General features: G+C 40.8%; 1 protein-coding gene across 1 annotated transcript in view; it reads left to right on the forward strand.

Moving 5' to 3' along the window:
• The window catches only part of LOC142499702 (alcohol dehydrogenase 1-like), a 25,083-nt gene extending 12,221 nt beyond the window's left edge, over nt 1–12,862 (forward strand). The window contains exons 2-9 of the mRNA XM_075609478.1: nt 430–531; nt 1,087–1,228; nt 3,568–3,655; nt 5,571–5,790; nt 6,571–6,831; nt 9,564–9,699; nt 11,558–11,696; nt 12,629–12,862. Coding sequence (XP_075465593.1) covers nt 430–531; nt 1,087–1,228; nt 3,568–3,655; nt 5,571–5,790; nt 6,571–6,831; nt 9,564–9,699; nt 11,558–11,696; nt 12,629–12,653 — 1,113 coding nt within the window. The 3' untranslated portion in view covers nt 12,654–12,862. The remainder of the gene's footprint in view (nt 1–429; nt 532–1,086; nt 1,229–3,567; nt 3,656–5,570; nt 5,791–6,570; nt 6,832–9,563; nt 9,700–11,557; nt 11,697–12,628) is intronic.
• The last annotated feature ends 5,516 nt before the right edge of the window (nt 12,863–18,378 follow it).

The following is an 18,378-nucleotide window of genomic DNA, read 5'->3' on the forward strand; positions in this document are numbered from 1 at the left end:
ATATATATATATATATAAATATATATAGATCAAAAATGTTCGTTGAATTAATTGCATACAAAAGTATAGTTTTAATAATATGTACATTAGATTATTAAGTTTATTAAGATCAAGGTGTTTTAGGTTCATATGATTTGGTTAAATAAGGAAGACAATATGCAGTATAACAAAAAAGACTGTATGAGTCAGTGGCAGAACAATGAGGAATATTGGATGGAAATAATGTTTTAGCGAAAGACACAGACACAGTTTTGCAGATCCTGTAGCACAAATACAATACATCCGAACAATTCTTAAATGTTTTTCTATTTCATATGTATGCTGCTCCTGTCTTGTATCAATGAAGATATATGTCAGTTACATATGAAATAGAAACACACAAAATATAAATTACTTTCGGGAATATACAGGAATGATTTTTTGTTCTAGGTTATCAAGTGCAGGGCGGCTGTTGCTTGGGAAGTGAAAGGACCATTCGTCATTGAGGAGATTGAAGTTGCTCCACCAAAGGCTTATGAAATCCGAATAAAGGTAAAATGAAATATAATTTGCAACTACGCTTATTTAATTCAATTCATATTTCTGGGTATTTATTTGCTAAAAAGATATCAATGTAATAATAATTAATTCACTTATGATTGCATAGACAATTTATTTTATTTAAAACCTGGTATGAACATAGAAAATGAAATACTTGAAGCACATTTATTTTGAGCGAAATAATTAAGAACAAATGAATAAACAAACAAATTTTAAAAAGGCAAAAGTACAAAGAAAAATAACACAAGGCATCGTTAAGCAACTAATTGCAATGATTGAAAAAATAAACACGCCCGGTAAAGTCTATTTAGTGCTGAACAATAGAAGATTCGCAATTGTTACGCAGCCAGGAGAAGTTAAAGGACTTTATTTGAAGTGGGAAAATAGGATCTAAACACAACAGATCTTTTTTATTGTGAGACATGTATTTTAACTCCTTGCTTCTGACGTACAATTGTATGGGGCTTACAAACATAAATAGTTATAAAGGATGTGCATAAGAAGTTGAAAGAATATACATTTGACATAATTTACATTTCTCCTCAGATTTATGCAAGTGGGATTTGTCACACCGATGACCATGCCCTGGGGGGTTTTATGGCCGGAATAACATTTCCAATTATTTTGGGACATGAAGGAGCTGGAATTGTTGAGAGTATTGGAGAAGGAGTCACATGTGTGAAACCAGGTAATTTCAAATAACTTTATAAAGTAGGAAGTACATGAAAAATTGTAATTAAACATGACCTTGGAATCTGCGAGGAAGCTCCCCACTTTCCCGCGTACACCTCCCCGCAAACTTACATATAAATATAGCCTTGGTCCCCCCTGGTCTCGCGTCTGCCCCCTAACTCTGGCTGCAGCTGCGTCTGGCAGAGAAGGAGAAGGGGAGAGCATGGGGAGGTTGCTTCAGGCGACTCGATCGCCGGAGGTTACCGGCGACTCCCCTTGCAGGGCTCCGCCATCTTGGTCACGATTGCGCATGCACAAGATGACGTGCATGCGCAGTATAGGCGCGTGAGGCGGCCATTAGGAAGAATAGATCCGCAGGGGACTACAGCCCACAGGATGCACTAGGGGCGACTGGAATAGTGCGGCTGGATTCTCCAGCACTGGAGAATGATACTTTTCGAGCGCAGAGGACCACGCATGTCGGACCTGGGATGAGGAAGGGGTAGGGTGTGCATGTGCAGCGTGTCCATGACCCCTGCACTAGGCCAGAGACCCCTTATGCCCCAGCTAGGCCCAACTCCCACATAGATTGTGGCTGCGCTAGGGACTTGCTCTTAGATAGGGACATTGCCCGCTTAGCATCCCAGTTCAGGGACACAGACAGAACGTGGCTGCGGACTGGTGATCCGGTTGTCTGGGACCAGACCACCATACTGGAGACTACCTGCAAAGGTGATACACTCCTCGTGGGAAGTCACCCCACGTGGAGGCTGACGTTGACGCTAACCACCGCCGTAGCTGGATCCTATCCTTCAGTGTGTAGCGTTACTGGGTGTCGGAGCACCCGGCAGGCACTACAAGTGCACTAGCTATAAACACGTTAGTGGGGGCAGCGCTGTCTCACATATTTGGGCGGGAGTTCCTACTCGTGGACACCAGTGTGCTTGGGTGCCCGAGAGCCCCTCAGGACTTTGTGGGACTATATTACCAGTGTGTGGACACCAGTGGTTACTGGAGGGCATGGTCTTGCGTAACCGGGTGTGGGGTGCTGTATATATATATGTTCAGTATTCTTTTGCATGCAGTAAAACTGTTATACATACCAACGTGTGTTTTATTGTATGGGTTTCCTGTAACGGGGTTATCCCACATGGTAGGATCCTGTACAGGTTGAGGTGCTACAGATTACCTACTCAAGATACACTCCAGGCTCCCAGCAGAGGAGGCTCAGGCCTCATGTGAGCCGCAGGTAAAGCAGCACATACACCGTAGCCGTCATATCTCCCAGGGGGTGGGGGAACATGCGCTACAAAAATAAACACACCACGAAGGTCTGGAGGTACAACAGCAGCGGGTTTTATTCAAACAGATAATGTACCCCGTTAAGTGCCAATCCTGTCGGCATGCTCACCCCCAGGTAAAGGCTGATGATACCCAAACCATAACCATCAAGCCCCACCAAGCTCTGGCACCTCACCGGCCTGGCTGATTAGCAAGACTGGCTCCCAGGGAATCACAAACACATCAGCCCTGCCCACTCGCCACCCCCAAACACCACAGGGCTTTTCTGCACCATAGAACCCTCGCCTGGCAAAGTTAAATCGCACTTACCCCCCAACAGTCGCCGGGACAAAGGCAACCTCACGCCTTGAAAGACCCACCGCAAACATGTGAGAGATCAAAGCCTTTCCTTAATTTTCGTCTATTTTTTTCTCGAAAGAAACATCAAATATAAACATCAACAATATAACACTATAACCATACAAAAGTAATGGTATCACAACATATCATAAAGGTATTTCCCGCCAATGTTAATGATATTAATAGTCCAGCACCTCCCTATCCCCCATGTCACCCTCTGCCACGTAAGGGGGGGGGGGGGGGGGTCAGGGCACAGCATGAACCAGGAAGAAAGGTGAGGGGTGGAGGAGCCTTGCCCCGGCGGTGGTGTGCCCCATCACAATGGGACTCCAGGCTGCTCCATTCATGCCACGTACTATTTCATATTCTTGCTTACTTCTTAATTAACATTTTTGATTCTCAAAGTTAAATTTCGGAAAAAATACCTAGGTCACAGTATAAGCAACAATAGGTGACAAGGACTAAGCACCAAGTGGGGTATGGCACACCAATCCGTGTTAACGGCTATTCAAGTCCATGGCAATTAATACCAATTGGGATGTCATACCTCACATCAGCACTTGGTGAGTTCCGCTAGGTACATTTTAAAGTAAATATAATTATTTTGTGTAATATCTCAGATGACTGGGAGTACGAACAACTACTACTATTCAATTTAAATCAATTTAACCAACTAAGAAGTTTAAACAAAATAAATATGTTGTTGTTTTTTAGGTGACCGCGTCATCCCATTGTGTAACCCCCAGTGTGGGGAGTGTGTGTGCTGCCTGCATCCAGACAGCAACTTCTGCTTAAAAAATGAGTGAGTCATTGTGTTTCTTATTCTTAACTGAACAATTTGGACAGGAATACAGATAAAGTGTGTTTTATAGTCAACCACTGCGCTAAAGTGCTATATGAGCACTTTGTTGTCCATACCTCATCATTGGTCTCGCTGCGCTGAGCCGCACTTCGCTGCAAGGACCATATTTGTGGTCAGACGAAATTATTTGTGTTGTTGCAGTTCAGAGCATGGCCGGCAGATGGCATACTGAATATCTTGGCCTATGATATTCTGAATGCTACAGTTCAGTAATAGCCTAGCAGGTGTCTGAAGGGAAGATAAAATGTAAACATGTCTCTTTGTCTAATGACTTTGTACATTTCTACTGTACCACTTTCACACTTTATTGAAAACCACTATGCATTAACCTAATCTGTATAAAAAATCAATTGGTGTCATAATCTTAATATTGGAAATCATTGGCAAAAGGGGAGTCTGCAACCGTATTTGTGCTGTGATACGGATCTAATCAACACAAAAAAAAGGACAATTTTATATACATCTCATTAGAAAATCCCAGCATATAAGGTCTATTTGATCTAAACGTCAGTTAGATGTTTTTAGAAATCATATTCTTTTCACTCTGGTTTCAACATGTAGAATACTGCTTGTCTGGGATTGCCTGCCTACACTTCAGATTGGATTTAATCCCAATAAACTAGCAGTGCTAAAGTCTAGGGCATCAGACATCCTCAATGTTAGTATTGTTAAGAGGGCGTTATAAACCCTGGCCATACCGGTGTATACTTGCTGCATGTCAGTGCTAACTGGACTGGTTTTGCCATTCAATAGAAATGGTCAAACTTGTCAAAGATCCACCCATGAATGTTGCTCAACTTTTCTATCTCTTTGCAAATCCGCGAACGTTCGTGCAAACATTTTGACATTAAAAGTTAATGTGAAGACATGCAGTTTCGTCTTTTGCCACTAGAGTTCTCTCTGATGAACTTTATAAAGTTTGCAACAAACATGAAATATGATGAGAAATATGGTAAGAGAGGGGCAGAGAGAAAGACTCTTCTTTACTACAGCTCCTCTCTCTCTTTGCCTCTCCATGATTCAGGATCATGGTGGATTCAAGTGACGCCATGGTGGGCCATAGCGTTGCGTGGCCGAAGAGGCATGCTAGCAGTGGGTCCCCCCCTGTTGAAGTATGCAAGGGTACTTACCTGCCAGTCTTTAAGGGTGGCCCTCCTTCCGCAGCATAGCAGCGTCATGATGTCATGGCAGCCTGTGATATAGGTATCCTGCACTCTGTCCTCCAGCTCCCTCCTCTGGTCGGGCGGAAGTTGGATTCCGACGCAGAGAGGAGGTGCGGGGCCCAAGGCTAACAATTTGCTCGACTTTCCCTAAGGCCGGCCTTGTTGAATCAAACAGGAGTTATTCATATCTGCTATTAGCACCATCAACACATCAGGGCCTATGTATTAAGCATAGCAAACTGCTTATTTGGCACACACAAATCTCATTTTAAGTTGTGCTTGTGTGCGCCTATGTACTAACCGGAAATGTCTCAACCTGCACTATCAAAGTCATTTTTCATCTTTCCTTTCCATGTAAATTGTATCATCAGTTACTCAACATAACGTAATGTGTCAAAGGTAATTTCAAGCAACGAATTATGTGTCATTTGTGTGAAGCCTTCATACTGTACATATGATGCGCATTTTATGATGGTTTTATATCACTTTTCGGGACTAAAATTGACGCAACAATATTTTTAAAATATGATCTTAGATACCTGATGTTTTAGTATATAGACTAAACATCCATTTTGACCAATAGAAGGAAATACAATTGAAAGAATAATTATAATTTTGTTCTCACTGCAGTTATATAACAAAATGTGCCCTAATCTTTGTGCACAATGTCTGTCTTTGTATTTCATGTACAGTGTTGGCAAGAATACGGGACTGATGCTTGACAAAACCAGCAGATTTTCCTGCAAAGGGAAGCTGATCCACAACTTCATGTCGTGCAGCACTTTCACTGAATACACTGTTGTGGATGAAATTGCTATTGTTAAGATTGATCCTAAAGCTCCCATGGACCAGGTGTGCCTGATTGGCTGTGGATTTTCCACTGGATATGGGACAGTTCTTAACACTGCTAAAGTAAGTACAGTACAGTATGTGGATAAATTGACAAACATTTTTTTTATATCATTCAAATGCAATTCAATTGGGCAATAAACATTTCCCTAGCCAATCAAATATTTTTCAGTTGGTTTAAAAGTTTCAAATGTGCCAAAACTTGATAGCAATCTCATATTTAATGCAATAACAATAGTGATAATAAATAAAACAAAAATGCATACTATGTTGCATAATTCCCAATAGCACATACTGTATATATTTTTTTGGCTAATAATTTATAATAATGTATTTATAATTCTTACTTCACTATATTTGAGCGATATTTTTAACTGCCCATAACAGAATTGCATTGCGCTTAGCTATGCTTTCCATTATTGCCTTATTCATTCATCGGTATTTCCAAATGGTGTCCATACACTTCAGTTATTCATTGTCATAGTGTTACATTGGTGCATGTCACTTTGTACTGTCAAGGAGACAGACCCACCAGGCAGTGGTGGAGAGTATAAGTATAGAGGCAGAGTAGTCCAACGAACTGGTACAAGATTTTTTTTTACAGGCACAGTATCATTACTTCATTAAGTCAATTCAGCTGCTGATTGAACTGCCTGACTTTGCTTTGTGTCTTGAGAAAAACTTCAAAGTGGCACGTACACCTTGAGATGCACATCTTAAAATATAAATAAAGTCTTTCAGCAACACAAATGCACTGCTACTATAATCATTATGCTATTTAACTTCAACAATACTGTCACTATCTGGTGCCACTTGCTGAATAACTTGTTATTATTTCTTTAGGTAAAGCCTGGTAGCACCTGTGCAGTGTTTGGTTTGGGCGGAATCGGTATTTCTGCTGTCATTGGCTGCAAAGTAGCTGGTGCTGCACGAATCATAGGGATAGACATCAACAAAGGCAAGTTTGCCAAAGGCAAAGAGTTGGGCTGCACTGAATGCCTGGACCCAAATGATTATGACAAACCCATCCAAGATGTGATTGTGGAAATGACTAATGGCGGAGTTGACTATTCCTTTGAATGTGTTGGAAAAATTGACGTAATGGTACGTAATCAAAATGTATATATAGACGAACAGATAAACATAACAAAGCAAACAATTAAACAAATACTAACTGGCATAACACATTCAGATCTAGTATAAATTATATGAATATCTAAAAAAATATACTGTATATATTTGTGTGTATATATATATATATTATATATATATAAAATAAAAAATGAATACTGTGACTCTATAAACAAACTTAACTTCTACTGCACAGTACTGCCTTTCAGTATTGCCATGTGTGTCCGTTAGCGATAAAGCATTGAATGTTATAATAAAAAAATGAAAAAAACCTTGGAGATGTGCGCCGCACACGTGGATGCAGCCTGATGAAGCAAGGAAAGGAGAGAGCTGGAGAGAGCAGCAGATGCCGGTTAAGTCCTCGCGCGGCGGCCTTTTCGCGATCCCGGTTATAACTTTATGTGGACCCCAAGCACCGTGTTATAACAGGGTTTAGATCATATATCCTGAACAGGTACAGATGTATATTAATGAATCACTGTCTCATTGGAACATACAACAGTGTAAAACTGTCAGAATCGCTGCTAGGCCCCGTCCCTCTGCCGCGTTATGCAACAGTACCTGCGGCAGGGGTCTGCGTGTGCGCGCCTACCTAATAATACACCCATAAAACACCCACAGAGGCACGCCTCTGGCACGTCAAGACGGCGCCTGCTCCCGCTTGCGATGCACTCACCCCACGCTCTGCGCATGTAGCGCGGCAGCTGATCCCAAGAAAGATATCAGCTGTCTCTCATCTGCAGCCAATCTCTCTACCTCCTTTTGGCTCGTAGCTGCTGCCCTCTGATTGGTTCCCACCTCCTTCATTTACCCTGTCTGTTCCTGTGCAAGTTGCAGAGTCTAAACTGATGTTTATGTGCTGTGCTCAGTGCTTCCTCTGGTTTGCCTGTTCTTGTGCCTTGCCTGTTCTTGTGCCTTGCCTGACCTATTTTGTGACCCCTGCTCATACCTGGACCTGTCTCTTCTGTACTCCTGGACATCAGCTTGTTATTGGACTCCTGCTCTCTCCTCTCCTCGACAACAGCTTACGGATATCGACTACTCTTCTCACTCCAACCCCGGACCACGGCAAGTACCACGACATATCCGAACTCTCCTACCCTGACCCGGCTACACGACTCTGACTCTGCACTCCAGACCTGGTCCTGTGGTTGTAGGGTGGTGGTTATATACATCCCCACCTCAGCCCCTCGATCTAGTCCAGATTATGGTGAGCACACGTGATAAAAACAGAGAAAGTTAGTGGCCACTTACAATGTAGCAAGCCAAAAAGTGTAGAGATATGCAGGAATTATTCTTGTTTGTTCTGGGTTTTGTTTGTAGTAAAAACCCACTGGTTAAATACATTCTGCTCAGTGTCCCGAAAAAAAAAAGGTTAGAGCTGATGTCTGTAGCCTCGGGTAGGAGAGAAATAGATTGTCACCTTAGGTATAAACTGCCCCCGGTTCCCGGCCATACTGTTACCTTCATGCTGGTAGGACTGTACAGCCCGTCCACTCTGCCAATGGTACTTGGCATTCCAGCACCTCAGCTTCATCGCCAAGTCATCCACTCCGGAACCAGCATCTTCCCGATCCGACGGTTCTGGTGCAGCAAGTGTTGTCACCTTTTTGCAGTGTGAAACTCTCCACCAGTCGTCACCGTCTGTATCCTGCAGGTGCGCCGGGCAACAGGTGTACCATTTCAGCTCTGATTTCCTGCTGAGCACGGATCAGCTCATATCTCCTCCCTCACTTTAGCAGAGACCTCCCAGCGCTTGTCCACATCTGTAAACCTCAGGCACGCCAGGCGTTTGGTTCAGCAGCTCAGCTCCGCAGCTCCGCCAAGCAATACCCAACCCGCATGCAATCCCCACTGGAAACAATCCCACGATCATCTTCCAATACAGGGAGGGGCCTCTGTCACTTAGTGAAGGATGTGGAGCGAGGGAAAATGAGCCGAAAGTAACCTTGTTGTAATTTTGACCTGTGTTTTAAACTCCTTCATGCCCTTTATGCCTTAGGTTTGTCCTATTCCACCTCCCTTAATAAGGAACTAGCTGGTCTTAGAGTTATGAGGCTGATTGCATGCCTCATTATCCTCTGATTTTATATACGAGTGGTCAATATTTGTTCTTATCTCTTTTAGTCATAAAGCTTATTGTATGTTTAGGATTCTACACATGTACTTTGTGATGTGAGGGGACTAGAGACTGTTTTAAACTTTATGTGATGTTATAATATACTAATTATTGTTTTGGCAAACCAGAGTGCTATTGTGGGATACTTTCTCTCTAGTTTTGTGTGAGTGTGTGTGTGTATATGTATATACTATACATACACTGTAGGACTGAAACATTGCTCTTTCTCTTGGACTACTGTAAATACATATATTATGTTCACTTAATATCTGTGAGCTCTCTCCTCATTTTTTCAGATTCTGGTTCAGGGTAAAGTATGGTTTATATACAGTATATATTATACAGTATATACTGTATATATGTGAATAAGAAGATGAAGAAATTTCCCTGATATCTGTAACATCAGCACAATTGTGTCTCAAAAAATATCGAGACACAACCAATTGGGTATAACAGCATAATATGCTATGCTGAAATATAATTTGCCATTCTTACATTTTAATCATATTAAAGGTGTTAGTTATGAAAGGTCATGTTATCAGTAAGAAACAGAAGGTAATAAAGAATGCCCAACTTTTCCCATCAGGTTTCTACCATCCAGGCCAGCCACTTTGCATTTGGCAATGTTAATATTATTGGAGTGCCCCCTTCAACAGCAAGGCTTACTATTGATCCCATGTGGCTGCTGACTGGACGCACAATGAATGGAGCTTTCCTGGGAGGTAGGGTTAAAGTGAAAAATAACTGTTTTGCATGGAAAGGGCACACTGTGAGGTTGATTGTTTTAATCTCTGAAGTTTGCATATTCTATTTACAGTGTACAGCAAATTAAAATATCATGTGTGAGCACATTTACATGTTTCAGACAGGTCTGCAACCCTGCCATTATCTCCTAGCATACAGTGCTTCCACTGCAGCCAGGGATTCTGGGAAATTACATGCAAATGAGCACACAGTGTCACCTTTTGCTTCAAATCCATTTTTGACATGGACCCCTATAAATTTATGTACAGCGTATAACCCTTATTTGTCTATTTAAAACCCTGTTTATGTTCAAGTTTCTTTAAGATATTTAGTCATGAGGAAAATTATCTGATACAATGTTTGTTTTACTTTTGGCAACATTTAGAATTTATACTTTATTAATTATCTGTGAGCTGTTTTTTGGACACTTTTTTTTTTTGCACTTTCCCCACTTTTTACCAGTAACCAGTCCAAATTAGTTTCCCAAAATTTGCTGTGTTTGCTATTCAAACTCCTTTCCACAGTGTAAAATCCGCCGACGGATTGCGACAGTTTCAATCTGTTCAGATTATCAAAACCGCCATTGGATATATTTTAAGAATCCAATCTGCAAAGTCATCGATCCGCGTGAAAATTGATGTATCCCTGGATTGGACTCTTAAAATGCATCGGCGGTCTGCGGAATCCACGAATGGATTATTAGTGTAAAAAAAAAAAGTCTGCAAAAGGTGAATTGTCATTTTTGAGACTGATCCACCGATATCCGCGGAGCAAAGGAACTGTCAGATAAGGGGCAGATCAAAATCCGCCCCACAAAATGTGCCCATCTCTACTGTTTACCAGTTTGTTCTGATACACACATGGTTGCTTTTTTTGTGCATGTGTTGTACCTTAGCACTATTGTTTTAGTTTAACATTGAATAGTTTATAGGGATTGACTTTTTCATATCCTAGTATACACTGGATATTTTTATCAGTCATAGTCACTTATACACTTATACTAACCCTGACTAATAGAGCACATTATTTCACTTATTCTATGTACAGTGTGTATATATATATATATATATACACACACACACACACACACACACACACACACACACACACACACACACACACACACACACACACACACACACACACACACACACATATATATACAGTGTTCGACAAACCTATACATTTGCACGCCCCGGGGAAGTGGATTTAACATCGTGGCGAGCTCCTATTGGCCAAAGCAGGACACGCGTGGTACTAGGTGGCGAGTAGATTTTTTTGTTCGGCGAGTACATTTTTTGGTGATTTGTCGACCACTATATATATATAAAGCAAAAAATTGCCGTGTTAGTCCAGTTGCGATAGTGCAGAATAAATGAGTATATATATATATATACACTGTACATAGAATAAGTGAAATAATGTGCTCTATTAGTCAGGGTTAGTATAAGTGTATAAGTGACTATGATTGATAAAAATACCCAGTGTATACTAGGATATGAAAAAGTCAATCCCTATAAACTATTCAATGTTAAACTAAAACAATAGTGCTAAGGTACAACAATTGCACAAAAAAAGCAACCATGTGTGTATCAGAACAAACTGGAAAACAGTAGAGATGGACACATTTTCTGGGGCGGATTTTGATATATATATATTGGCCTTAAAGCAGAAAAGGCAAAGAGTTAACTATATTTCTTTACCACCTATGGAGTAATATTAATACTATCTTTGCCCATCTTTTCATGTACGGTTAAATGAGAAATGTTTCTCTGTCGTATGAAAATGACATACATAATACATACAGTATGTGTAATTGTGGTTTGTATTTTGAAGACTGGAAGGCAAAGGACTCTTTCCCTGGCTTGGTAAAGGATGCCATGGACAAAAAATTCGACCTTGGTGCGTTGGTGACCCACAAGCTGCCTTTTGTGAAGATCAATGAGGGCTTTGAGCTCATGCGCGACGGAAAGTGGTGAGCTGTTCTTTACCTCTGTCTGAGAATGGTGTGCACGAAAGTGAAATCTACAGTATAATTTAATTATTTACACATAATATATCTTGGCTACTGCAGCATAGTCAAGTGATTTACTTTCCCTTTCACAAACTGATTTTCCCCCCATTGTCTTCCATCTTATTATCTTTCCTAACCTCCGAGTATCCAAAAAACCCTTGTCTTCTGTACTTGTACGAATAATGCAAACAGATGGCACACAACTCACAAATTACTGGCAATTTAATTCCTTTTACTCCAAATCAGTCTCATTTTGATCTTGGGTGACACTTTTTGAAACATTTCTTTTCACAAAAGCACCCAATAGTATACTCTATAACTAAATCTCAGGCACTGATTAACCATTTTTTTTTGCTTTCTGATCTTAATATCAGCAATAACTATACCTATTTATCTTTTTTTTTTTTAATCAATGTCCTTCATCTACATCTGTAATTACTGTGGCTAGAGCTTTTTCCTCTGTAAGATAGCCAATATTTGACATTTCCTTTCTCACAAGCCAATTATAATTTGTACAGTACTGTGCCTATCCTTTCCAAACTCAGTAATGCGGATGTGGATAATTACTGTATGTCCACTCGTATAATACCTCTGAAATATCAAATAAGACATTCTAATCAGTAGCACTCTTAAAAAAAACACAACAAAAAACAGATTTGAGCTAAAATGTTAACATGTGAAGCCATAAAGCAGTGTCAATTATACGTATCCCCCCTGGATTTAAATTATTTTATTTGCGGATGTTTCTTCGTCTTATAGTATCTACTATTGAAAATCATTTTCTGCATGTTCTAACAATGAACATTTTCAATAGTTCTGTAGTGCTGAAATAGTTTAAAAAAATTGAAATGAATGATGATATTATTTTCAATCTTTTTTTTTATTTATTACAGTGTTCGCACAGTCCTGGAAATGTGAAGCCTTTGGAAGGATATTTTACTGAAAAGTTGTTCTTCCACTACATCTACTGTATTATACGAGTATATGCTGTTCTTTGATTTAACATGAATATCCTGGTATGCTAACTTTCTTAGACGTCCCTAAAGAAGATAACTGACAGCCCTTTTCTTTTAAGATTTAACTTGTAATTGAAATACATAATACAAGGCATGCTTTTGGCATTAAAATGGTCTGTCTGAGTTATTATTTTTGTGGGAGGAGACGTTAAAAAAGAGAGAACTAGAAAGAGAGAATACATGTTGAAGGCAGGAGGAGAGGGGTTCAACCATTTTACTTAATGCTTTAAAAGAAAGAAGGGAGCATGTTGATGTATTGTTTCCTTTGACAGAGATAAAAGGATAAATAAGCATCCATGGTGACAAGAATTTGTGACTCAAGAATTTGAAACCAAAGTGGGACATGTATAAAGATTATTATACTCTATGTGCCCTTTACTAAAGGGCAAACATAATAATTTGCATCAATACATACAGTACAGTACCAGCAGCACACACAGTATATCTGTACCAGCAACACACACAGCATAGCTGTTCCAGCAGCACACACGATGTATCTGTACCAGCAGCACAAACAGTATATCTGTACCAGCAACACATACAGTATATCTGTACCATACCAGCAGCACACACAGTATATCTGGACCAGCAGCACACACAGTATACTGTAGCTGTAGCAGCAGCACACACTGTATATCTGTACCAGTAGCACATTCAGTATATCTGTACCAGCAGCACATACAGTATATCTGTACCAGCAGCACATACAGTATATCTGTACCAGCAACACACACTGTATATCTGTACCAGTAGCACATTCAGTATATCTGTACCAGCAGCACATACAGTATATCTGTACCAGCAACACACACTGTATATCTGTACCAGCAGCACACACTGTATATCTGTACCAGCAGCACATACAGTATATCTGTACCAGCAACACACACTGTATATCTGTACCAGCAGCACACACTGTATATCTGTACCAGCAGCACACACTGTATATCTGTACCAGCAGCACACACTGTATATCTGTACCAGCAGCACATACAGTATATCTGTACCAGCAGCACATACAGTATATCTGTACCAGCAGCACACAGTATATCTGTACTGAACCAGCAGCACATACGATATATCTGTACCGTACCAGCAGCACATACAGTATATCTGTACCGTACCAGCAGCACATACAGTATACTGTATCTGTACAATACCAGCAGTATACACAGTATACCTGTACCAGCAGCACATACAGTATACCTGTACCAGCAACACACACTGTATATCTGTACCAGCAGCACACACTGTATATCTGTACCAGCAGCACACACTGTATATCTGTACCAGCAGCACATACAGTATATCTGTACCAGCAGCACATACAGTATATCTGTACCAGCAGCACATACAGTATATCTGTACCAGCAGCACACAGTATATCTGTACTGAACCAGCAGCACATACGATATATCTGTACCGTACCAGCAGCACATACAGTATATCTGTACCGTACCAGCAGCACATACAGTATATCTGTACAATACCAGCAGCACATACAGTATATCTGTACCGTACCAGCAGCACATACAGTATATCTGTACAATACCAGCAGCACATACAGTATATCTGTACAATACCAGCAGCACATACAGTATATCTGTACCGTACCAGCAGCACATACAGTATATCTGTACAATACCAGCAGCACATACAGTATATCTGTACAATACCAGCAGCACATACAGTATATCTGTACCGTACCAGCAGCACATACAGTATATCTGTACCGTACCAGCAGCACATACAGTATATCTGTACCATACCAGCAGCACATAAGGTATATCTGTACCGTACCAGCAGCACTCACCGTATATCTGTACCAGCAGCACATATTTGGCACAATAACATATACAATTATTTGATGACAACGCCAACCATTTTTTTTCGCTACTATGTCAAGCAATTTAAGAGAAATCAGATGTTCAGCCACAAGTTTCCTTCAGGGCATTACATATGTATAATTTGCCTGTTGAAACAAAGATTTGTTGAGTTCATTGAAGACATATTTTCCACTGATTTGAAAATGAAATGTGCTTCATAAATTCAAGTTCATCCCAGGTGAACCAGACGAGGGCATACTCTGCAAACGCCTTTTCTATTAGAAAGCCTCAATGTTATATAATACTGTAGGTTTCAAAATCAAAAGCGCATGTGCAACATTTTTAATTTATAGTGTATTCTATGTGAAATTCCAGTTCCATTCTTGGCTGCTTTCTAATGTACAAGAAAATGTACTGTAAAATTAATTTACAAAAAATATTCTGTAGTCCCAAACTGGACATACTGTAGCAATAGATATGATGGTGGTGGCGCTGAAGCAGTGGGTCTTGATGTCCAAATTCATGCTTTACATTGAAAACCTTCTAAATTGAGATACAGAAACTACACAAGGATGATACTACACTACAGCTGAGTCTTTCCATTTGTAGGCTAAGAATGAATACCTTAGTAACAATCTGTATTATAGTAGATATCAATAGTCCAAGTTCCATAAACCTACATTTAAAATACACAAAACATTTTTTATTAATAATAATAACAACAATATTAATAGCACTTTTCTTCAAATAGTACTCAATGATATTGCTTCACAATTACAATATAGCATGCGCAGAGCCGAAGACAGATTTCCCGGTGCCCAGGACTAGAGCTTTCGACCGGGTCTCGCCCAACCCCTGTGTCAGTGGTGTTGCGAGCACCCCCATTTCACATCTCCTCACAAGCCCTCTCCTCTATTTCCCTCGCTCTCCCCATGTATTTCTCTCCCCCTGTCTCACTCTTACCCCTCTCTTTCGCACTCACTCTCCCCCCACCACTCTCTCAATCTTCCTCGCACCCTCTCGTACACCCCCTCTCCTCTCACCCTTCTTCACCTCCATTAATTACCCCTTCTCAAATTCCATCTCCCTCAATTCCCCTCCACATACTCCTTTGCCCCCCCCAGACACACACAGTCTCCCCCACAATAATTACCCGCCCCCCACAAAATACATAGAAAAAACCCACCCCCCTTAAATACATACAACCTCCCCCAAATACATACAAAAAACCCACCCACCAAATACATATGTAGCCCTCTTTCCCCCGAGGGTAAAGAGTCTACGGGTACTGGCTTTACCTTTTGGCTCACGGAGATCCCAAAGCTCCGCCACGGGGAGCCCGGGGTGATACAACAATATAACTTGGTACAGCACCTCCTCCAGGGAGGGATCCCAACATAGTGGGAGGAGCCTCTCACAGGAACCACAAAACTGATATCCACACACAGTATATGATAATAATAACCTTTACTAGAGAACATGTACATAGACGGTGCCAAACAGATAATAATACTACTGGTTACCGCTACCTCTTCGCCATGCAGGGCCTTATCCCATCACTGTGTAACCCACACCGTGTCCACCGTACCAGAGGGGACCTCGGGCACCCACCACCCCGGTGTCCACAAGAATAACAACCCCACCCTTGGATGTGGTCAGCGTTGCCACTATGGTGAGTGTACTTGGTTGGTAAACTTAAGGATATAGGTGTAAACAGATAATGCTCTGCGCTGGTGCTGTCACTCTTGTAACGCTGCACTGATAGGGTTACACTCTTGCAGCTGTCTGCCGGAGGGACTCCACATCCCCTAAAGGAAAGTGAGCTCCTTTACAGAAAGTTCACAAAACAAAGAAAAACATAGGCAGAAAGCGCACTGAGCAAACACTAATTATCTTTATTAAAACAACCTCAAAAGGAGAGGTTGCACACACAAACACATACAATGTGATAGATGCAATAAAACAATAATATTACAAAAAGACAAAAAGTAACAGTGCTATAAAAAATAATGAATAAAGTGTGAATATATAACTTACAATTGCCCAATAATGATGAGAAACACCATCAGGGAGCTCCGGTTCAAACAGCTGGGGATAGTGGATGTAAATGGTCTGGACCCGAACTGTACACCCGCGCCGCAAGAAACTCCTGCTCCTCAAGATGTGTCACTCTCTATCTACCGGTGGGAGTATTCCCTTTGATTGTTCAGCTTCACAACCTATAGGCTGTCTGTGTTTAAACTTATTTTGCTTATGGGTTCTTTATGATATAGTTTATGTAGATTACGCGCAAGTGCATTCATCATCTTAGAGAGAGTCTATATACAACTATCTCCCTCTACACCACATGATCTATTATTGCGGATATAGCAGTATACTAACGTGATCTCAAACTACATAACTATTTACTAGTACTGTGCAATTTATGCACCTACCGAAACCAATACCCAAATACATATTATTTGTGTACACGATATCGACATTGTCCCATTGTGAGATATTGTATTCCTTTTAATGTTAAAACCTATTACGCACTTAGAAGCGTTTCTTAATAAAATGTTATTCTTTTGGATTTTACCCCTCCTGGAACCAAGTCCTGATTACCCAGTATTTGGCTTAACAATTTATTGTCCTTTACCATAGCTATTATCATCGGCTGAGTGCAAGCTTTTGGGGTTTCTTTCTGAGATCACCTCTTGGTCATTTGGTATTAATGTGACCATTCATGTTTCATACACCTCCTGCCTAGTGTGTGATCTTAATGGGGAAGGAGAGGGATTGTTTCTATCGTAGGAGATCGCCTCCATACATCTGGAGCCTGCAACAGATGGAGGCACTGCACTGCTAGAGAACCATGCTGGTTATGTATCCCAGAAACCTGTCCTGTGTCCCCACAAATATCAACAGACGACTCAGCCATCCTGCTTACCAACAGGTTTCATGCACCACACACGCTGTAATAGCAGAATCTCCCATTGGGTGGGGGTGACACTGTTACAATAAAATAGGACAAAAGATAGAACTGTTGTGGAATCAGGCTGGACATACTGTTTCAGACTATTAAAGTGTTTTTACTGTTCTTTCTTTTTTTTCACTTGTTTTCAAAGAGGTGCTTTACTCATTAGACATTGTTGGTTTAAATATTGTATATCTGTCTCATTATCTGGAAACTATGGGAATGGGAAACAACTATGTAGCCCGGGGTAGTTCGGGGCTATTATTCTGTCCTCATCCTGGCAGTAAAGCCTAGTAAGGGTATGTTTGCGCCCCGCCCCCCTTGTTTTTTTACCGGATGTGGTTCCTTGGAGCTGAATCATGATATTTTCCCACCAGTTCCCAGATATTCATCAATGAAGTTACAGGGTTTATATATCCCCACAGGGGAAACAAAATGCCTTCCAAATCACAGGCCAATAGGAAGCTGCAACATTATCAGACATTTAAAACCCCTTTAATAAACAGACACTAATAATACCTGTAACTTCAACTGTAAATATTTTCGGGATCGGGGACAGCACATTGCAACACAAATCCGATTCCAATCCTGTAAAAATAAAGTGGGTAATTAGAAGGGATTCCTGATTTAATGCCAAACATTACTGGTATAGTCTCCTATCAAAGAAAATAATTGATAGGTACTGGCTTGCAGGCTCCAGTGTTCATTTCTTTTAAATACCATTTGTCATGTACGGTACACCTGTGAGCACGTAACCTGCATACGGGACAAGGGTTAATACGCAGCTCCCAAGCTGTCCCACTTTTCACCTTCGCAAAGGTCTCTCAAATGAACAATATCTCCCC

This window comes from Ascaphus truei, chromosome 1 (assembly GCF_040206685.1).
Source record: "Ascaphus truei isolate aAscTru1 chromosome 1, aAscTru1.hap1, whole genome shotgun sequence".
NCBI classification, from domain to species: domain Eukaryota; kingdom Metazoa; phylum Chordata; class Amphibia; order Anura; family Ascaphidae; genus Ascaphus; species Ascaphus truei.